Source organism: Cloeon dipterum, chromosome 3 (genome assembly GCF_949628265.1).
Source record: "Cloeon dipterum chromosome 3, ieCloDipt1.1, whole genome shotgun sequence".
Classification (NCBI taxonomy): Eukaryota; Metazoa; Arthropoda; class Insecta; order Ephemeroptera; family Baetidae; genus Cloeon; species Cloeon dipterum.
Window position 1 is genome coordinate 32,942,448 of NC_088788.1, and position 21,686 is coordinate 32,964,133.

Below are 21,686 nucleotides of genomic sequence, written 5' to 3' on the forward strand. Positions count from 1 at the left end.
TTAATCCAAATTATTCTGAATAATCAGGAGAAAAATTGTAAAAAACGTCGAGCGATTTTCAAAAGCTAATAAAAAAGGCTCTCCCTTCTTACAAAGTCAGAAAATCAAATGGCTGTCTGAAAATAGAATTTAGTTTTCAGCATATTTAAGCGAAATGAAAGTGGGATAATCAAAAGATGAATTAAAAAACGTAACTGTATTTTATATCATCGAAGAAAAACTGTAAAAAATCGTATAATTTTTGAAAGATCATTATAATGAATTTTTGTCATTGTCACTTAAGCCTTGACGACGCTTCCCTTATACCGTTACCTAAATTCCGTACGTCTGGGGTGTAAGTGTAAGCAGGGATGGACAGCATTGACTCACCACATTAGCCCTTCTGCTGCGACCCATACGCAAAATCCAATTAGCATTTCAGTTGCTTTTTCCTGGAGGCGCAAAATCCAATTACTTGCGCATAAGCCTAAATCGTAAAAAAATGTGTGTCAGGTCTTCTCAGTCCGAAGATGGGTTGGATTGATTGTTGAAATAAAACACGAGTGGTTGGCCTTTTTGAGTAACTTTTCATTTCATTTTCATTTCTCAAGAACAGCAAAATAAAACAAACAAAGATAAAACTCGATCCCTCCCATACACAATAATGTATTATTGGTTATTAGTTAGAGATGATATTCGCGATGCCATCCGTTACAACAACACACTTAAAAATCCTCTTTTTATACGCATCAAGGTTCACAAGTTTTATTAATTTTGGTATCTCAGTTTCTTGAAACAACATTTTGCGCCCAATTATTCCAGTTTGTCACGTTTTGGTTTGCCAGAATAATCAGCAATAATAATAATCTCTGATTTGCGTCAACGGCTACGTTATTAGAACTCTTTTTCTTCTCATTTTCCTTTTTTGTATCATGGCACACTGCGGCACTGAATTTATTTGTGATAGTTTCCTTACTTCCACAATAATTAGAATATTTCTTTTCTCCAGCTAAACTGCAAATTAATTTGTACAAGTGAGACGAAAAGGTGGCGGCCGATTTCTAATCAACAGTGTACAATATATGCATTTATCCTTTTGTGCAAAATTAAAAAATAACAAACACGAGTCTGCCGAGGCAGTGTTTCTTTCTTTCTTTCAAAGTACCAAAAGGTCACTCCAGCAGTTTGGCTTTTTTTCTCTTGCTTGCTAGAACTAACTTCTCTCGATCGGAGCCAGTGGGACAATTTTGAGATATGCAGCCAAACGAGCCGAAATGAGTACAGCCTAATTGAAGCAATGCCACTAGGTATGTGTATTTTACATCATTTTTTGGTCGATGAGTTCTTTATGCCATTTATGTATCAATAAATGCCGAAAGCTAACAGCTATAATATTTATTTATTATTTAGTATACCAAGGAACTGCTGCAATTAAATAATTATTAATTATTTAACATAGTTGTAACTCTTCATTCTTGTTCCACCACAAATTGTGTGTGTGTATGTGTGTGTGTGTGTTTGTTTATATGTTGTGTCAAGTGAATCGATAAATAACTTTTTCACATTGAAGAAGTGTGTCTGTGTTTTGTGTGTGAGTGTGGTTTTGGATCATTTTTACAAGCCACAGCCCCTTATTTTTCTTCCTTCCCAGGCTGCGATTTGTCGTGTGTTTTGAAAGTGGCTGTGAAACTCAAAGAGCAGAAACACACAACAAAACAACTCTTAAACGATAATTAATAAACGTACCGTAATAATAATAATCCATGCTAGCCTATTTCATTATTATTATTATCATCATCATCATCATTTTCTGCATCATCGTTCTCGTTAATATTCTGTTTATTTTACAACACGACAACTAATTAATTTGCATCTCGCGCGCTCGTTTCATTATTTTTCTCTTTCGGGGTTGAGGGGAGGGGCTGTCATGCGTGCCCCCTTGTTCGGAAAAACGAATTATCGAGGGGGTATTTCAAGCAGTGTCATTGTCGTCCGTCGCGTTCAAAAAGTGATCACATTTACTGGAAAAAACACAAACAGCATTTGAAGCAGAGAAAAAACAAACAAACGTACATGCGGTCGGAGCAATCAATCGCCGTCAACTGAACAAAAAATCAAGAAAATCCCTACAAATATAGACAATCGCATTTTGTGGTCAAAAACTGCAGAGAACCGATTCGACTCTTCTTGCCAAAGTGGTATTAAATGCTTGGTGCGGCTTTGCTTTGGAAGACATTGCCAAAAGACGTGTTTTGCCGACCACAAAATGGCGACAAAGGTGCAATATCACGCAGTAAAAACATGTTTACCTAATCAGCTTGTGTGTGTGTGTATGTGTGTGTGTGTCAAGCCCTCTTTTCGGGTTCTCTGTTTTAACTCAATATTCAGGGTCGCTGGATCGGGACGGACTCCAATTGCAAGCCAAACTAACAGACACGCGCGGCATTGGTTGCCGTCTGTCATTAATTCCAGACGACAAGTAATGCAAACGAGTCGTGCGCGATCGGTGCTAGCGTACGCTCGTTCCATGCATTCCCAAGCCTCGTGTGCGCGTCCCTCGACTGTACACGACACACGCCCGATTGGAGTCCGTCGCTCGCGCGGTCCAGTCCGGGTCACAAATTAAAACAAGATGGAACAAAGTCCGATTTTCTGATATACCCTGTTGATACAAGTGGAGGAGGAGTAGATTAGCGACAGCTTGATTCTTTCTGTTTGTTTGCTTGTTTGTCGAGTGTCTGGCGAAAAGTAAAAACAACCATAGAACAGGATTACACACATGGGCTATCACAGTTATTATATATGCAATCAAGCGCACTCGGCACCCACTTGTTTCGTCTGGCGGGGGTCTAAGGCTGCAAGCTACGATCAAGGGTGTCCCAAAAATATTTGATTCTTTAGAGCCATCCGTCTTCTGTTTCACTCCTCTCGTTGCCAATCATCTTTTCTTTTGTTTTCTTTGTGTTAGCGAGGTCGTCTTTAATCAAAAATATTTTTCGAGCGACACACTAATTTTGCTGGATTCACTCGCGAGACACTCACAGTGTCTCTCGGTGGAGCACCACTGAGGCCGCGCAGGCGACTGCTACTTGGGCGACCGCGGCTCGCGGCTCCGGCGGTCGTCGCTGCGTCGGCTGCGCGTCTGCACTTGCCGCCCGCCGCGTCCCACCCGCACCTCCTTGGCCGCCACCGCGTTCAAGCCATCTGGTTGTAAGCCAAACTTTACATCAGAATTCACTCAAAACAGATAAAATCTAAATGGACCGTTAAACCAACCGAATTTTTTTGCTCCAAATTTAATGATATTTTCAACTCTCAATGCTTACTGGCGCGTTAACTTTAGAGTATCTGTCAATCAGGCTTGTTATGGGAGGTTACATTAAATTTGAACTGTGGATAATGGATAATCTGAACTTTTGTCTACCTTAAAGTGCGGCAAAACAAAGTGTCCAAAGCCATAACAAGATAATTCTACAAAATGAGTCAGTGGTGGTTTATTTTTAATTAAATAGGCCAAAATTTCGCCGCTTAGCATAGTTGGTGTGGTAAAATGCCTTCAGTCTGAACATAGGCTCAATTCTTGACAAGGTTGTAAGAGAATGAGTAAACAATAATTCAATATAGAATTGTTTATTAACCAACTATTATGTCATTGATTTATTTTTCACAATCCACGGTTCAAATTTTATGTTAAAACTACTGTCCTTAAAAGTAGTGTGCACATGGAACTAGAGCGGGTCTATACCACCATTCTAATCGGTATCACGGTATCAGACAAGCAGGCGAACTAAAATGAGGAGAAAATAAGAACAAGGTGTTTTATGCATATTCTAGCACCCTGATTCAGCTCAGCAAGTTTAACTTGACCTAACTTAAATCTATGATATTTGAAAATTTAATATGGGCTCGCGAAACAAAACAACTACATATTTTGGCGAGGGCTATTAGCTGATACGTCCAAGTTGGGATTTCAAAGCTGAGATATTCTCTTCACGTGTGATTTGAAACAAGAATAGCACAGTGAACAATTTCGATTCTGTATTATTGTTCATAAAGAACTGCATCCTCCAATTGTCGATACTATTTAAAGGACAGCTCAAGCCTATCAAATGATTAAAAACATATGAGCAAGTAGTGTTAAGTGCACCTAATAAAAGTGGTAGAGCAACTCTCTTCTCGTCTAATACATAGCTTCCGCTTGATGTGAGAATAAAAGAGAAACTAGATTGAAAAATACCGCCCCCTCCCCCTTTGACCTAACAAGTAGGAGTAACAAATTTCGCTCTTGTGCATTGGTTTACTTTGACGGTCCAACTTGTCCAAATTAGCTGGCGTGGAAACCTACTGACCTCTAAGCTCTGGTTGCTTGTTTCCGTTTCCCTCCGACTCAGACTTGCTTCTTTCCTCACGCATCTGCTTTTCGCGATGGTGCTGCGCCACTTGTGCATAGCTAAGTTTTGAGCCTGGCGGGGGAGAGGGTGCGTTTGGAGCGTTGTCCTGGCTCTGTTTCTCAATTGGGTTAGTCATCGTTGAGGCGTTGGCCATCACGGGCGCTGTAGTCGCCGCCGCCGTCGCGCTCGAGCGGGACGCTTCCGGAGTTGACTTGGCGCTCGCGCCACTCACCTCTCCGTTCAGCAAGGCATCATCAGTCTTCGTGGATTTGTCGGCCATGCTTTTGACCGACCTGGAAATCAAACACAGAAAACTGCTCAGTAAGACGCTCTAACGGTTCCATCATCTGAGAAAATAAATCTAAAAGAGATCCACTCACTTCTCAGGGAAATTTGGAGGGGTCGCAAGAGGAGCAGGTGGTGTTTCTGTTAGTGCCTTTTCTACTTTGGCCACAGCTTTTACTACTTTGGGCTGGGGCGCTGCTGCTGATGCTGCAGCTGCTAGTGTCTTGGGCGCCGATGAAACGACAGAAGCAGCCGTAGGCGTTGGAGGAGGCGGAGGAGTGGCACTCACTTCAGGCTGAGCTGGGACGTCTTTATCACGAGAGCTGGACGTAGAAACCTTTACTTTGGCTGTGCCTTTCACCACATCAGAGAGCCTGCAACGCACAAACAGCGCAAGTTTAATAATGTGGTAGAAGCAAAACTTGGTTTGCAGAAGAGTATACAAAGATTTTGTTGTAAAATTGACACTTTGAAAAGGAAATGGAAATACCTGCTCTCCCAAGGTGATGGTGAAGCTGAGGTCTCTTGCTGTTCAGGGGCAGGCGCTTTGGTGCTTGATTCCTGATCCAGACCGGGCAAGGGAGGAAAAGCTGTTGCCTCCAAGTCAAACTTGGGGCCAGGCTGCACGACAGGCGCAGCAGCGGTCACGGCCGGCTGCGGACTGTTGGCCGTCGCACGCACCATTCCGCTTGCACCTCTGCTCTCTTCTTCCTTTCTCCGTCTCCTTGGCCTGCAAAATATTAAACAGCCTTGTAATTGCTTAGTACATTTGAGAATGGAATAATGAATAAAATTTGACAGGAAAAATATATTTCCCCTAAAATTTATTAACGCAGTTTTTGAGCTAGGTTCAAGGGTTTATTTATTACCAGCATGAATAGAGATTATTTTCAGACCAGAGTTAGAGACCAATTTATATTGCTTAACGTAAGAAGCAGTAAAATGTAATACTAAATGATAAAATAGAGTGGATTTGATTTTATAGAAGCTTCACACATCAAATTGATTAGATAAAAAACAACTCTAGTTTGCATGTTCAGAACATCGTAAAAATGTTTGAGACAAGGTGAATATATTATGAACTCACTGATCAAGAAAAACTTAACCTTAGAATTCAGGTTAACAATGAACCTAACATTGATCTGCACTTTAGGTTTGTGTTAACTTAACTAACCTGAGAGAGCCTGCGGCATCCTTGTCAGGGAGCCTGCGGTCGTCTTGGGGCATAGAGTCATCAGGTCTGGCCAGGTCAAGGAGCGCAGTCTTAGGCAGGTCGGAGGCGGGCAAGGGCACGGGGCGCGATGTGTCGGGGAGACTGGAGGCGGTGGGACGCTTCTTGAGGCGCGGATTGTACTTGGCCGCCTGCTGCTTGGGGAAGGGACTCTGTGGCGCGAGGCCGTTGACCGAGAAGACGCTGCCAATATCAAAGTAGTTGCCCCAGGGCATCAGCGGCTGCGTGTAGCCGAAGGCAGGCTGCGCGGCAGCCGTTGGCGCCGGGTAGATGATCTGCACGGTGTTGGGGAAGTTGAGCGAGTTGGCTTGCGGTGCCGCCTGAGCCGACCCGTTCGCGTACACCATAGTGGCGGCCGGCACGAATGGGCGCGCCGCCGCCGCTGCCGGCTCGAAAACGGCTGGCGGGCTACGGAATCCGTTCTTCTGCGAGTTGGAGCCGTTCATCGGCAGTCGGTTCATCGGCTTCGCCTTGATGCGAGCCATGATCGGCTTGCCTTGGAACATGCGCTTCTCCTCGCGCAGGAAGCGGTAGGCGCGCTGCGCGTCCTCATCAGACTCAAACGTCACATACCACGAGCTGTTGTGAGCGAATTCGCAAGACACGCACTTAGGACAGTTTTCTCCGGTGAACAGTTTCTGCGGATCCAATTTCACAAATGAGAAGGGTGTTCAGGTATTTAAAAATAGCTTGAGCTTGCTGCCAATGAAAATTTACAAACTGCTAGATTCGGCATTTAAAGAAATTTCATCATAGTTCATAAATGACGTGTAATTGAGGAACTGAAATTTATTGCCACCAGTGTAGTTTCTGCAATGAAATGTAAATGCCCTTTCATGCTCTCGCATTAAATACTAAATTGATAAACTATGTTTAAAAACTCATTTCTGCATGTGACTGCCAAGTAAGTAAATAAAATTAGCATCTACTCAGCAGTTTTTACAGTCCATAGATGATTCCTTACCTCAATCTCTTCAGTTGGAGTACTTTCAGACACTTCCCTCAAAATGACTATGCACCTTTTGTGGTTTGGCCTCACTTTGAGACCCTCCTCGTCCACCTGGACTATAGAGGATTCTAAAAGGCAAATGGCATTAGAATTGTTCCTGCAACCTTCTGAAAAAATTCACCTCTCAAAACATCAGTTATTAGTTTGATATCCGTGGTCAGCTTTTTAACTTGGTTAAAATTCGCAACTGTCCAGATCGGGACGTACTGGTCATTGTCCATTTGCGACAGCAAGTAAGTATCACTTGCAAGGTTCTCTCTGTAACACAAACAACAACAGTTTATTATGAATCACCGCCGATATGTTTTGTCAGGAATGTGGACTATGCATGATCAATCTTGAGAAGGGGATTCTATGAAATTATTATTATTGCTAGCCATGGAGGAAATCAAGCTTCCTATTTTAGAATATTTTGATAACGAAATTGAGATAGAAAATGGATATTTATAATCAAGACTAGCCTGAGCATGATAATAAAATTTGTATCATGCGCAATACGCAGAATTTCAATGCAAAGGAACTGGTTATGGCTGACCAGTGGAAGGGTAAAACTATAACTAGATGATATAACTAGAAATGAATCATTGCCACCTGGAATGTCGATATTCCTAATTAACATCATTATCCTGACGTTATAGAAATATATTTAATTGAGAAAAATAAGATCCGCGTTGCCTTGGCTTAATTTTACGAGGATTTGTACACCTTTAACCAACGAAAAGGTCCAAATATCGACCGTCTCAACTGGTCAGAGGGATGTATATTTATTTCGCACTCATTCGACACCAAACGCCTTATCAAACAGGCCTCTGGCTCTAATTAGGTGCTGTTTGCTTCCTCTCGACTTGTTCTCCTCCTTTGCTGATAAGCTTTAAAGTCAAAGCCACTCTGATTTTCTTATCTGCCCTGCAGAAAGTCGGGTTATCCGACAAAATTATTATTTCCTATAATCTGTGATTGTTTGCGCTAACTTGGTATCAACATTTTAAAAACAGATTTCACAGTCAGTTGACCGGGTTATAAGCAAACATTTGTTGTTCACTAAAGCATAAATATTTATGGAGGACTCACACTTTTCGACTAACTCACACACACACTTCTCGGTAAGATAGGGCATTGACATTAATTCTTCCTATCAGACCGAGAAGTGTAAAGTGAACGGAAAGTGTTAATCTACCATATATCCATTATAGTATTTATCACTACACTATGGCTTTCAAATAGGACATAATTGCAAAGAAAATGAAAGAGGAAATAAAAGGCAATTTAAAAAATAGAATCGGAAAACATCTTCCTAAATTAGAACTGACCTCGAGAAGTAGTACTCGAGTTGTGTGGCCAACAACTGTTTGAGCTGCTCAAGTTCGGCTGGGGTCATGTTAGCCGTGTTAGGGCTCTGGCCGCTGGCCGTCGCACCGGTCGGCATTGCGTCGTCCCCGTTGACTAAATGCCTGTCAGACTCGGAAGCGCCGGCAGCGTGGTGATCAGGGGTGGGCGCGGCGAAAGCCACCCCTGAAGGGATCTTCTCAATGTCCCCATTCATGTACACGTACCCTGAAAGCAAATGTTAGGAACAACGTTAACACATTTACACATGATTTAATCAAACTTTATAACATTTAATTTAGTTATACTAAAATAAAGAAGAGACAAACCGTAAAATGGCCAGTGCGGCCAAACGATTGTATAGGTCTGTTCATGAGGATACATATTAATAAATCAAATGATTGAAACTGAAGCAAAAATGCGCTAGTGCGGTCAATTTTTGGCAATACACCCAGTCCTTCTTCATGCAGTCACTATTGATCACGCCGCCAACGTGTGCCGGGTGAGTAAGTAGTAGCCCTTCGCGCCCCCAATCACATCCACTGCACGCAAATGTCGCAAACCGAAAACTGAATTGTTATTTCAAACATCGAATGGGCATTTCAGTTGAAAGAAAAATAGTTAGGAACTCTTCAACCCTATCACTGAAGTTGTTGGTTAAAATAGGAAATAAATTTATACGAATATAAATTAAACTAAAAAACACTGACTCTGAAAATCATATTTTTTTTGCTAAATCTTTTTAAGGATAATTTAATAAGCTGAAAATAAAATTGACTGCTATGTTCGATAATTGGCTGTGTTAATTTAGGCAAGCAACCAGCCGACAAAAGTTGTCTGAACTGATTAATGTATTTTTTTTATTCAAGGTATTATGTAGAAATAAAATTGTGAACAATTTCATTAGACGAAAGAGTATTAAATTAAAATATTATGAAATGTTGAGCACTAAACGATGTAAAATATGAGGAAAATTCTAGGTAACTACAGGAGTGGTAGAATAGGATAGCCACAAAGCGCGTCTGTTACAAAAATCGTGAATTTGGAAAAAAAAATTAACGCAATTTCCGGCCAAACACATTGCCCCACCAATTTCAACAGAAAAAAAACTTGTTTTAGCCCCAGGCGTATCCCAGAGCCCCAAAAACCATAATTAGTGACCACACGTGCCCTGGGATCCGCAGGGACCTCGGTTAGGGCGCTGGGCGAGGACCCTAGGGGTCACCGGGACCCCGCTGAGGGTGTGCTGACGACTTGGCACAACGAGGTGCCGTTCACTGCTGGCCTACATTAGGGCGGCCCTCGTGAAGGAACCGCGCCCCCCTGGGTGACCCAAAGATGTCCCCCGACAGCCGGAAGTCCCCCGACCACTCGGCAGTGCGCCCCAACGGCCCCCGGGACGGCAGAGCAGGGCTCGCGGACACCATGTGCCCTCGCATCCCTCGTTGAATGCCCGTGGAGTGGCCGCAAAAGCGGCTTTCGGTGCCGACAACGCCCGCTCGGCACCGCCCGAACCCACCGAAAATTTGGCGACTCAAATTGGGCTTCGACCGGGCGTCAAATCGCGGCCGAAAAGGGTCAGAAAGGTGTTGCTTACCTCGAAAAAGAAGCCCTCAATCTCAACACAATCTTTTCCTAACCTTGCAAAATGGCCGACATCGGTGGCACATGCAGGGGAACATTGCATCGCGGCACGGCACCGGTGCTGCCACCTCACGTCCGCAGTCCTCACTTTTGCTTCTCGGCGCCAAAGCCACAAAACGCTCCACTAACTCTTTAAGCGTGCTACTATCGGTTTTTAATGCTTTTTGCAAAGACCAACTACACTTTTTCTCTGTGTTTTAACATATTTTCGCACCGCGGTTTGACTAAAAATTAGGGTGAATCTATTCCTCGGTATCATTTCCCTCTGCTTTCCACTAATATTCTGAAATATTTATGATTTTTATGGTTATATAGCTCGAATTACAACCTGTTTTATTTTTTATTCAAATTGACGACAAGTATAGGTGATTGCAAATAAATCGGTATTTTGGGTTGCACAAGTGCTAAAAAGTAGTCGGTGCCTTTGACCCGCTGCCGCCGCGTGAATCGCTCTACTTCTTTTTGCGTCGCAGGAATGCGAACGAACGTTTTCGAGGAAACTCGCGCGCTAGTTAATTGCACGCAGTCAGCGGATCAAACAAATTGGGAGGAAGAACGCTACTTCTCGATTTTAATTACCTTTTTTGTCAGAGCCCTTTGTGGTCGGTGTCGGTACAGCATCTGCGGTGAACGAGAAGCAAACTTATTAAAAAGTACTACAAAAGCTCTTTTTGATAAGAAAATGATTTGGGGAAAAAGCATTTGAAATTATTGTTGCCATTTTTTAACAATACCTTTCTTGAGAACGAGAGCTTTCCAATGGTGATTAAATTTCTCAAATTTTTCCCTTGATTTTATTGATTTAAGAGAACTTCTTTGAAAATCATTGACCAATGAATTCTATTAAGTAGTTTTTGAATATGACATATTTACATTTTTAACAAGGGTTCCTAATTTGAAAATAAATTAAATTACACTCTTTAACTTCCCTTTTCAAAAATATCCATTTTTGTTAAAACAAAAGCAGCAAATATAATTTATTAATTTTCATTATTTTTCTGTTCCATTTTCTGGTTTCGGGAGGGGAGAATTTATTGCAGCTAGCTTACCCTCAGCTTGAGACGAGTTTGATGGGACAACGTCCAATGTTGAGTCAGAATCCGTGTCTTCTGTTCCATATTCGTCACCTTTTTCTAGTGCCTCTGAAGGTGGACGAACACCAGAAGTCACCTGATAAAAACAATAAATTTTGTTCAGCTGGTTTATTTGCAAGAATAAGATTTGCTGGTAGAAATAACTCTCCTCTGATTTTAGAGGCTAAACGATGGCGTCGGCAAACACCTACGCACCACACCAAAAAACAGATCTAACGCAATAAGATTTCAGCAATTAATCGCGTTGAAGCTCTCGCAACTGGTGCATTTTTGTTTTTACGAACTCGACGCTTGGCAAAGCAGCTTTTTCGTTTCAAAACCAAGAAACGCTTTGCAGAAAACAACGTTCGATAATGGAAACTGTCGAAAGAAGTCGAGGAATAAATTGAAACGAAATCTCTGACTATGACGCATTTTTTCCTAATTAAGAGGCAAAATATTAAAATGCTCATCATGAAATGCGACTCGATTTTCACCGACCTCGCATCTGTAAATCCCCCCTCATGTTTGGCTTGTTTGCTGGCAAATCTGGCGGGGGTGGGTGGGTGGGTAGGTGAGGGTGAGCACATCATTAGCTGCGCGACGCAACCTCCAAACGAGAGCTAAACTAAAAAAAAGCCGCTTTGCCAACAAACCGACTCATTTCTCGGAAAGACAACATGCAAATGATTCGCCTTAATTCGCCGTTCGACAAACGTCGCCAGGAGAAGATGCAACTTATGCAACACGCTTGCCGTCACGGTGCTGCCAGTTGCAGCCATTCGCTTGTTTCCTTGTCTGTGTTATATAATTATATGAAGTTCCATCCATCCCATACAGCTGCGCATCTATATTTCATTTTTTATAACTTTCTTTCTTTTTTATCTTTTGAAATTGGTCTCCCCCGTGCCGGTTATCTTGATAAAACTTAACTGTCTGGAAATAAAATCGTTTTTAAACATTTTAAATTATTTATTATTTATATTTGTTATGGATGCTTGTAGAAATTTTTTACTAGACATAGAGCATTTTCCTAGGTATAAAAAGCGTCCTTAAATTTACTACCGTAGGACTGATTGTGAGCTCCGTTGTGCAGCCTTGTCATGATAATGCTAAGATTATTTTAAACAAAGAAGGAAAGTATACATGTTTCAGAATTGAAGGTTTATACTTTTGATGTTTTTATTCTAAAGTCTTTAAAATCTTTCATTAAATATTTAAATTATTGCAAAATTAATGGAAAGATAAAAATTGAAAAATTGTAAAAGAAAATATATATATAATATCACACGCAATTGTACTGTACACTGTAAAACAGCTGTTTCGGCCCCGCATAAGCCTCGGATTAGCAGTGCTTGACCTCCAAAACAAAATTCATATCCACAATATTAGCTGCAGAGAAATTTGTACGAGCGATCGTTGAAAACTTCCGCCTACACTCTTTCCGAGTGCAAACGAGGAAAGAAACGAGCAACGAAATTCTTGACAACCCTGCAACTCGCATTTTCCCTGTGATAGAAATTTCCTCTTACAAAAATTCCATCCTTTCTTATAGGAGCTATTTTCTAAAAATTAAAAATTGCTTCTAACATCATCTAGAAGGAAAAGTTGTTCGCCCATGGGACTAGCCACTGTAAAATCATTTTACTAACAATAAGTTCACCCTACAGTTTTATCCTTCTATAAATTTTTAATATCTGGATGTATCTTATTTTTTTAGGTTTTTTCCTGCTTCGCGGCTTGAAAATTATGCTATCGGACTGGGCTTACATTCCATAAGTTCCCTTGTGGGTTAAATTTGAATTTTAACATCATTTTAATATTTCAGTAAAACATTTTTTTATATTCGCTTGAATTTTCCTGAGTGCATGTGAAAGTTTCGCTTAAGAGTTTTTCGCATTAGCGTTTTTTTTTGTTCAGTTTATCTCCAGTCCAAAGCGCCAACGAGTCATCTTTTTTGTCAGAATATATATTCCTCTCCATCTCAGTCTAGAAACTTTTGCTTTCGCAATATTATTTTGTGTATGGTGCATATCAGGGCTTAATAGAGAGAGTACGGCACGACCGTTATTGTATTTGTTTCATTATTATATTTACTATCCATTGATCCAGCAGCGCTTTGACCAATCTCCACGCTGCAATTTACAAAACCGGCAGCGGGGGCGGCTGGCCATTGAGGGGATATACTTTTTATTAGTTATTACGGACTGGTATAGAACTTCTTTCCCCGCAACAAATATTTGCCAGAAAAGTGATTCTGAGTTTGGTATTAAACGAAAAGCACGTCTTCAATTGTCAGTTTGTTTAGAAATGCACTATCAGTCCTGCAAGGCTAATAGCGTTTTATATATTTTTACGATTTCTAAGCTGCTGAAAATTTCTCTCGTCAACCGTTCGATTTTCTATCAGGCAAATATAAATTCCTTTGTAAAAAATCGTGCTTTTTTAATTTTTCCATTTCATTTGGGGGTTTCCCGTTTCATCGGAATGTTGGGAAATTGTTTTTATTTAAGCATCAGTTGCAAATATAAGAAACGGAATCATTTTGACCCAAGAAATCCAATGATCTTAAAATGCGTACAAACACAAACTAGGAATTGTAATGGAAATTTAAAAGAAAAAAATATGGAATCAGAAAATCTTTGCACCACATTTAGCCAAAAACTTTTGCACTATACCAAAGGCAGGGACATATCTAAAGACGTTGGGCGAGGTGGATTAGATCTATGGCCTTAAACACTGTATCTGGTTGTTGGAGCCAGTGAGCAGGAGAAACACCAGTAAGGCAAGAAAGTTGGGCCGCGTTTCAAAACCCCATCAATGCCGTGTACTGCCGTCATAGACTGATCACGTGACCGAAATTTCCAAACCTCTGGGTCAACAGTAGGAGCAGACAGAGATAAGATTGTCTTCTTCCCCTTCAAGCAACTTTTGGAATTCAGAAATTTTTTCGACTTTTAAGCTGAGACAAAAGAAATCGCGTTGGCGTCGAGCGTATACATATTCAGCGGTGAGCTAAAAATAGAGAGCAAAGAAGAGAGAGACAGCCACCGCACCGATTTCCATCCACCCACGTGTTCTCGGCTGACGTCACCCCCGCCTTCCCGCGCATTTACCTCCCTTATGCCACGGGGTGGCACAGCAGACTGCGTATTGATCCAAACATGGCGCGAGAGAGAGAGAGAGAGAGAGCAAGAGAGTGGCCTGGGCTGGAGTCGCGCGACCGGCCGCCTGCCGAGCGGCCGTGGCCCCCCGGGGGCCACGCGACGCCGCGAGAGGCCCAAGGCCACCCCCGCAGGCAGGGGCACGGGGTGGGTGGGACGATGGCTAGGGTGGCCACACGACCCTGAAATCGAGACACCTCTCTCCCAGGTCCCACACCCTGAGACCCGATCGTGTCAAGCGGCGGCGCTCGCGTTTGATCCAGCCCCGTGCGTTCGACGGTTCCTTCGCTCCGAGGGGTAAACGTTTAGACGTCAGAGGGTGGCAACCCTAGGGAAAGCTGGCAAGGTGGTTGGTGCTCACGGATCTCACCTTCTGCACGACGAAGCAGCGCGGGTTGAAGGCCGTGCAGATGTAGGTGCCGTCGGCCTCGAGGTAGCCAGCGATGGGCTCAAAAAAGTGCGACGTCACGGCGCCGCGTGCTGTTGTTTTGGCCCGTGTGTTTGGCATCGGGACATGCCCGCGTGGCAGCCCACTGCGAGCCGCACCACACCGTCGACCTGTTGAGTGCGCGAGCCACCGACTGACTCCCTCCCTCGCAGCCTCGCTGCGCCAGCCGCTCCACGCGCCGCCTCTCCAGCCTGCTCCGCGGTCGGGGGTGCGTCTCCCCCTCCGACACACTCACCAATTTAATTCCTTCGCAACGCCGCTTAATTACACACGAGACGAAAATTTGCGCTAATCGTTGTTTATGTTTAAGGCCATGAAATTCAGACGATCATACTCAAAAGCTTATATCTTATTCTCGCCCTTTCTGTGCATTTTATAAAAACGAATTTAAATAAAATACCGTTTGCCACACGTTTAAACATCTTTTAATCAGTTCTATGTCACATTTAAACGTGCAAATATGCATTTTTATGAACCTGAACCACTCAACGGTGCAAAAAACAGCGTGAAAAATTATATTATAAAGCTTGATGTTTTGTAAAATCAGTGGAACCAGAATTGATTCGTGGTTTTTGCGATGTGATCGAGTTTTCGTAGAAAATGCGTTTTTTTGCGAAAAACGCATTTAAATATGTTTTTCACTTGTTTAATTGAGCGCTTTCAAAAGCCAGACAACTGTGAGAGTTAAAATCCGATTTGGCTCTTGGCTGGCGTCGCCAACGTGTCCGCCGGCAAGTGCTCTTTTTAATTATTATTCGGCCGATGGCTCGTCTGACGAGACGCCCACGTAAACGAGTGTGACACATGTGGAGCGCGCCCCTTCGCCCCAACCCCCGCCACGCGCGCCCACCACTCTATAACTGCTGACTTTGTTTCACAACACGTAATTTTCCAAAGCCCTTAATGATATCGTTTTCAGCGAGGTTATTTACAGCTGAAAATTATTATGAAATCTCTCATATTGAAGAAAAAACTGTCGACAAATAATTTCCTGCGAGAAAATATTTCCATGTTTAGACTATAACAGCAAAATTGAATAGCTTGTGGGTTCGGAGGGAGCCGTGACAGAAATGCGTCTTTTGGTAGTGCAACTATTCGTCTCATTTTATTTAGTCTTCGTGGTTGAAGTAGTAAAGTTAAGACCAAGACTGTGAAATTACAAATAATCAAAAATCACAAATAATATATAAATAATTTAAATACATATATCAAATTTGGACATTTACAATTATTATACAATTAGATATATTCTTACCCCGTTAATAGTATTAGTATGATCAAGTTTCTAGAATATTTTCTCGCACGAAAACTCATCCTAGCCGGAGAGAGAACGTTGTGTTGCGACTGCTGTCGTGCGAGGCTAAAGGTGCAGTAAGGGTGCACTGCTTGTCGCCCACCTTTTACACTGCCACCTGGCGATACAGGTTAAATGCAAACTAGTTACTAGAACAGTAGTAGCAAGAAGCTAACAACAAGCTAATAATGGCTGGCAGCTAAAGAATATATTATTTAATAGACGTCAGAACAAATGAGCCGTGTACTTATTTTAATATATTTTTAATGCAATTTAGAACTGAATAGATATTTAAAATCATGGAAAAGAAAATATAGATTGAATTTGTAATTATTATTGTTACTTTTTATTTAGCATTGAATACATAATTTATAAATGTGCGGAGGGATATTGTGATATTAGTTAAAACTTATAAGCTATATAAATTCCAATCAGATGGGGGATTAGAGATTTTTAATATCTGTTGTCTGTTTATCTAGCACAAAATTCGAACATTGTGCAAGGAAATAGTTCTGTTCCTGATCTCTGCAAAACTCTTAATTTATTTTGACCCTGACCATGTAAACTATAGTTGAAAATTTCCGATTTCCAATACCATCTGCAATCATCTTTGACACCTTCAAATAATTTGATTTCTTGGGACTAGAAATAAAAACACAAGGTAAGCTACATAACATTAACAGCCAGCGGGAAAGTCAAAATATATTATTATTTACTTTTGGTAAATTGAGATATTATGATAACATTTATATCTTAAGACAGTAAAAATATTCACTCATGTTGTTAAGACAGTACAGCAAGTCTGAAGGTCACAAGTTCTGTGACGCTGCCTTGCTGTTTGTTGGGTTTTCCTTAATTGAAATGTTGTTCTATCTGTATAGGTTATAGAAAACCAATCAAGAGGGTCAGAAATGAGAAAACGACCGCTTGCTTATTGCTATCTTTACACAATAGCTAATACTGAAAACGCGAGCGCCTGCGATCATACGCTTATGCAACCCGCGACAAATTTCAGTCGAGCCAGTTGCATAATGAGGAATCTGGATATCCTTCAAAGCACAGGCTCGTGTAGCTTGCTAATAAATAATACGATCAGTGCGCCTTGCGCAACGTTCGCTATCTTGAGTTTGATATATCCGATACATCAATTTCCTGCTAGGACTAATTGTAAGTAAGAGTGGCAAAGGAAATGTAAAATGAGACATGAGACAAGAGTAATAATGTGTGACCAAATTTTATTTTAAGTTTAATTTAAACATACTGTTCTGCCCGCAACATCAGAACAAAAGTCAACCGTTGGAAATCAAAATTCTTTTGTTTACAAAATCTCGCCATCTTAATTGAGTTATTAATATTTGTTTGTGGTTGAAAGTGTTGTGTGTGATTTGAGTTGGATGATCCACTGAGCAGAGAGGCACTCGGGTTGTAATACATATTGTGGTTCTGCAATTGTGTGTTCCGGGGCAAATCAATGGTTGATCCAGAGCTAGGTGCGGTGTCGGCTTACAAAAATAGCTCCTGAGTCCATTAGACACACTCTCTCTCTAAAGACATCGATGGCGCCCAAATACATGTCAGCTGCTGCAGTGGATTCGCATGTCGGCCGCGTCGTCCTTAGAAGCCGTGCACCTTCAACTGGTCTGACTTGGCCAGCCCGCACCGCGTCAGCCACTGGCAGATGTTTTCGCGTTGGTCGCCCTGCAGCTGCAACACCTCGCCGTACTCGGGGTGCTCGATCACAGTGCCATTGCAAGCAAATTCCTGACAAACAGTCAATGGATTGAGGTTAATAAGTGCACACGACTCACTGAATAAACAATTCTTACTTTACACAGACTGGAAATTTAAAATTATTATGAAGAGAGCTTCGTACTAATGATTAAGAAAGCTAGAAAATCAGATTGATTTTAAAGCTGCTTCGGACGATAGGATTTTTTTTGCTAGAGATCAATGACCTTTTAAGGTAAATGAAGAAAAGTAATGGTTCCGCGTCAATTATTCAAGTAGAATTATAAAAACCATAAAAGTACGTGTTCAACACGTGTTTTTAGCTCAGTAAGCGCGTGACAAAAGCTAATCACGAGCTGGCAACATATTATCAAAGCTCTCTATTTCGTACACATAATATGATAATTATATATTTTATGATAAAGAAAAATACAAAATATTTGCTTAAATAATTCAAATCAAAGTGAAATTAAGCCTACATAATATTATTTATAAATAACCAACCTTTTTGCAGGCACGAACAATTTTCTTCAAATCATACTCTGCAGAAAGACCTTGCACTGTGGTCAGGGTTTTGCGTCCGTTTCGTTGCTGAATTCTTATGTGGACAAAACCATCCTGAACACCTTCGTCAGCACCCTTGTTTGCGTCCGCAAAGGGATCTGTGAATCAGAAATTTGCGATATGTAGATTAGTTTTACGCAACACAAACGACGAGATCGTTCTCTGGCTGCAATTTCTCCCTTTCATCACAGCAAAAGCACAGCTACGTATTGCGCGTGAATTCACTTCAGTTATAAGCCAACGAAATCTTATTAATTACATATGATCGTGGGTTTAAGGGTGGCATAAAACGAATCGCCATTAAAACGGAAGAAAAGCAATGATAACTCTGATAACTATGCTTAATATTTTTATGGTTTGACAGATGTTCGGTCGCGTTGCCCTTGAGGCTTGAAATCGAGGTAGTGATTAGTAACACGGAATTGAACTAGTAAAGACACTAGGAGACCATTTTGCGTTGAATTAATTATGTTGTCAGAGGGAAATTGGTAGAGTTTAAGTCGTTAACATCAAATTAACTTTGTGGAATTCGGTCAAAACATTTGAGCTGCCATCTTTCAAATTGCAACACAAGGGAAGATATCGGGTCGCTGTGTTTTGTAATATGTTTTCGTGCTTACCAAATGTGGTGAGATTCTGGATGGACATACGACACACAAAGAGAAGCACTAGCTTTTATATTCCTGCGAGATGCAATCAAAAGCGTCACCCTTCTAGGAGATGTTTGACGATAGTTTACTGCTCGACGTCTATGACCAACGACCAAGGAATACCCTAATTTTATCTGGAATTTTAAAGAAGGAGTAGAGGGGCGGACGTGACGTCAGCGCTGACGTCAATGCGATGCGCGCTTGTTTTACATTTACGCTCCTTTGGCGCTAAACTGACCATTGTTGCGATTATTGCTCTCCACTCTCCCTCATTCATACTAGCAGGATTAGTATTAGTGCAAAAAATTGAAAAATAGGAAAGATATCTTAACAATTTTTACGCTTCGGTACTCATAATTATGTTTATGAGGCGAAGGTGTCTGTTATTAGCTCGTCTTATTTTCTTGTTGCGTATATTTAAAACCATTGTGATTTTATGAAGAGGGAGAAACGAAAATTTACGGTACTGTCTAATTACACGTCATTAGAAGCTGAATAATCTTAAACGAGGACATAAAATAAATTTTACTCTGATTCATATATTAATTTTTTATTTGAAACTGCAGAGTACACACTCGTCATTATTCTGCATGGTTTTAATGAAAAACCGAAAAAACTATTAAAACAATTAATTTAAAATACTACTTATATTAAATTTAAAACCATTAAGATTCATAGCCCTGACATGAGAAAAGTTATAAATGAGAGGTTATTTTCCAATTATGAAGTAAGTTTATTTTTCATTTGGAACTATTTGTTACAGAAAATACAGAAGCTTACTGACATAAAAGAAATTTAATCAATAATGATGCTCTCCATCAATTAGAAACAATACTCTTCTTATTAACAATGAAGGAATGCAAAAAAGCTTAAAATAAGAAACACGAAATAAATATTTAAGAAAAATGCAGAACATGGCAAAAATATATCGTTAACATTCTTCAGAACAAATGCATGGATCTTATTTTTTCATATAATTCACTTTTTCTACACGCTAGTAATGATTTTCCTCTTCGGTTTGACCACAAAACCTTTGATTTTATCGGTGAATTGGACAACATCTCTCACGCCAAAATTCTTGTGTCTTTTGCTCAACACGCTCAAGTAAATTCCGAGCACCACAATGCAACCAGCCCAAAAGTATCTAAACAAACACGCAAATTTTAATTAATAAGATTCAAATTTCCTTACAATGCTGATTAGTAAAAAATACAATCTTTCATTAGATTAGGACACTCACTGTATGGTGAATGGCTTGGTGAAAGCCAAAAACGAGAGAGCAATGGTGACTGCTTTTCTGGCGGTGGTGACCGTGGCTGCGGCTAGCGCTCCGCAAGTACGCACCAAAGTCAAAACAATCTGGATCCCCAGGTAGCCTGTTGCCGAGAAAATAAAAGCGTAGCCATAGGTCTCAACAGGGTGCTGCAAAGAACTGAGCGTCAGGTCGTGACCACAAATTGCGGGGATTCTTGTGCTGTACCTTAGCGAAAAAAGCAACACCAGCGAAAAGATTGTTTGTCAGCGCTAGGATGATGAATAAGTAGGCGAATCCAATTGCGTAGGAATAAAGGACTACTTCAGTGTTAGAAGCTTTGTAGCTTTTCATCGACTTTTCCTGCACGTTGCCGATTACAGCATCACATAGGAGGGCGCAGGAAATCATCACGACGCCTGGCGTGAGCAATAATTAGTCAGTTTAAGTAGTGTTATTTGCTAAAAAAAATAATGTTAAGTGGTTACTTGTAGCTTCAACTGTATTATTTTTTCAATTTAGTGATTTTACAGTATGATGACAAAAAGTTAATTCAATGATTGATACAGGCAAAGGTTTAATGCAGAGGGGTAGAAAATTGCAGTTATGATCAACATTTTTTGTTTGAATATGGATTAAAATTCCCAACTGTATCAACGATGAAATCATAATGTGGAAAAATGAACCTACCTATCACATCAAAAATTGGAGAAACTTGGCTGTCGGCCAGCGTGAAGAAGACCAAGCCGACACACATGCACACAACTGCAGACACATCCAGAAACCCGTATCTCTTGGACTGCAGCAAAACGCTGCCGATCATGACAGGTATCAGCTTGCAACACTTGAATATAACTTGGGTTGGGTAGTTCAGGTATCCGAGAGATGAGTTGGAGAAGCCCATGGTTCCCAGTGTGAGTAGGGCTAGTACAAAGTATGTTTTCATTGGAATTCTGTAATTTTAAAAGAAAAACTTAGCATTTATTGTCACGATGAATTAACGAAAAAATACCTCCTCGTAGATTCTCTTTTCAATTTCGTCTCTAGCCATCCGAATAATGAGTAGTATGCGAACTGCACCAAAGTAAGGTACCAACCCATGGGTTTAAACCCATCAAGCGTAAAAAGAAGCTCCTGTTGTAACAGATAAAGACAATGATTTGAACACACATTAACACTAACAAAAAACTCACTTGCATGTACCCATAAAGAAGATAGAAAAAGAACACAGCCACACTGCATAGAACAAATTGGATATTTTGCGAAAAGTGGGTGATGTCAAAGCACAAGATTTGTATTCCAATGTCTTTTCTGTTGATTAACTTCTTGTCCACGTCGGCGTTGATTAAAATTTGTGTGCTTGACATCTCGGCTGATTTTCATGTCCTACATAATCCTAAATGTGGAATAAACCGTTAATTTATTATTTCGATGGCCTTTCTGAGAGCAAAACACAATGTATCATATCATAAGCCACGTCCTTACACACATAAATCCAGTCTCCATCAAACGAATATTATCTCCGGCATTCTCTCATGTTCTGCATTATCAGCTGGACCTTGTAAATAAAATTTAAAGCGACCGCATTCCAGAGAATTTGTGATTGGTGCAGTAGCTGAAGAGTCAGCCAATAAGCAAGCTCTGGGGG

General features: G+C 40.9%; 3 protein-coding genes across 7 annotated transcripts; all 3 read right to left on the reverse strand.

Annotated features, from left to right (window-relative positions):
* Window positions 1-546: 546 nt before the first annotated feature.
* Larp4B (La-related protein 4B) lies at window positions 547-14,680 on the reverse strand. 4 transcript variants are annotated; one of them, XM_065482240.1, is made up of 11 exons: window positions 14,473-14,680; window positions 10,915-11,035; window positions 10,445-10,486; window positions 8,206-8,449; window positions 7,017-7,153; window positions 6,851-6,963; window positions 5,830-6,524; window positions 5,146-5,385; window positions 4,751-5,029; window positions 4,329-4,663; window positions 547-3,183 (listed from the first exon to the last, which is right to left on the reverse strand). In XM_065482240.1, the coding sequence occupies exons 1-11, from the start codon at window positions 14,608-14,610 to the stop codon at window positions 3,065-3,067; spliced, it is 2,463 nt and encodes an 820-aa protein (XP_065338312.1). In that variant the 5' UTR covers window positions 14,611-14,680; the 3' UTR covers window positions 547-3,064. The 4 variants fall into 4 exon arrangements, with proteins under 4 accessions (XP_065338312.1, XP_065338314.1, XP_065338316.1 ...); XM_065482242.1 differs by lacking the exon at window positions 10,445-10,486; XM_065482244.1 differs by lacking the exons at window positions 10,445-10,486; window positions 10,915-11,035; window positions 14,473-14,680 and adding an exon at window positions 9,819-9,948.
* A 2,382-nt stretch (window positions 14,681-17,062) lies between these two features.
* eIF1 (eukaryotic translation initiation factor eIF1) lies at window positions 17,063-18,933 on the reverse strand. The gene is made up of 3 exons (XM_065484767.1): window positions 18,757-18,933; window positions 18,077-18,234; window positions 17,063-17,605 (listed from the first exon to the last, which is right to left on the reverse strand). The coding sequence occupies exons 1-3, from the start codon at window positions 18,782-18,784 to the stop codon at window positions 17,459-17,461; spliced, it is 333 nt and encodes a 110-aa protein (XP_065340839.1). The 5' UTR covers window positions 18,785-18,933; the 3' UTR covers window positions 17,063-17,458.
* Window positions 18,934-19,476: 543 nt separating this feature from the next.
* On the reverse strand, window positions 19,477-21,668 carry Papst2 (PAPS transporter 2). Of its 2 annotated transcripts, none has more exons than XM_065483338.1 (7): window positions 21,528-21,657; window positions 21,232-21,434; window positions 21,051-21,172; window positions 20,729-20,991; window positions 20,267-20,457; window positions 20,027-20,208; window positions 19,477-19,930 (listed from the first exon to the last, which is right to left on the reverse strand). In XM_065483338.1, exons 2-7 carry the CDS (start codon window positions 21,403-21,405, stop codon window positions 19,774-19,776), a joined length of 1,089 nt encoding a protein of 362 aa, XP_065339410.1. In that variant the 5' UTR covers window positions 21,406-21,434; window positions 21,528-21,657; the 3' UTR covers window positions 19,477-19,773. The 2 variants fall into 2 exon arrangements, with proteins under 2 accessions (XP_065339410.1, XP_065339409.1); XM_065483337.1 differs by having other exon boundaries at window positions 19,478-19,930; window positions 21,524-21,668.
* Window positions 21,669-21,686: the final 18 nt, after the last annotated feature.

Coding starts and splice junctions, on each gene's coding strand:
- Larp4B (XM_065482240.1), bottom strand. CDS start 14,610: ATGCCAAACACACGGGCCAAAACAACAGCACGCGGCGCCGTGACGTCG. Junction 5,386..5,829: donor GATGCCGCAGGCTCTCTCAG/GTTAGTTAAGTT, acceptor AATATTTTGCAG/GCCAAGGAGACGGAGAAAGG. Junction 5,030..5,145: donor CCATCACCTTGGGAGAGCAG/GTATTTCCATTT, acceptor TGTGCGTTGCAG/GCTCTCTGATGTGGTGAAAG.
- eIF1 (XM_065484767.1), bottom strand. CDS start 18,784: ATGTCCATCCAGAATCTCACCACATTTG. Junction 18,235..18,756: donor CCAGAATCTCACCACATTTG/GTAAGCACGAAA, acceptor TCTGATTCACAG/ATCCCTTTGCGGACGCAAAC. Junction 17,606..18,076: donor TTGTTCGTGCCTGCAAAAAG/GTTGGTTATTTA, acceptor ACTGTTTGTCAG/GAATTTGCTTGCAATGGCAC.
- Papst2 (XM_065483338.1), bottom strand. CDS start 21,405: ATGTCAAGCACACAAATTTTAATCAACGCCGACGTGGACAAGAAGTTA. Junction 21,173..21,231: donor TTCTTTATGGGTACATGCAA/GTGAGTTTTTTG, acceptor CTGTTACAACAG/GAGCTTCTTTTTACGCTTGA. Junction 20,209..20,266: donor GTGTTGCTTTTTTCGCTAAG/GTACAGCACAAG, acceptor AGTTCTTTGCAG/CACCCTGTTGAGACCTATGG.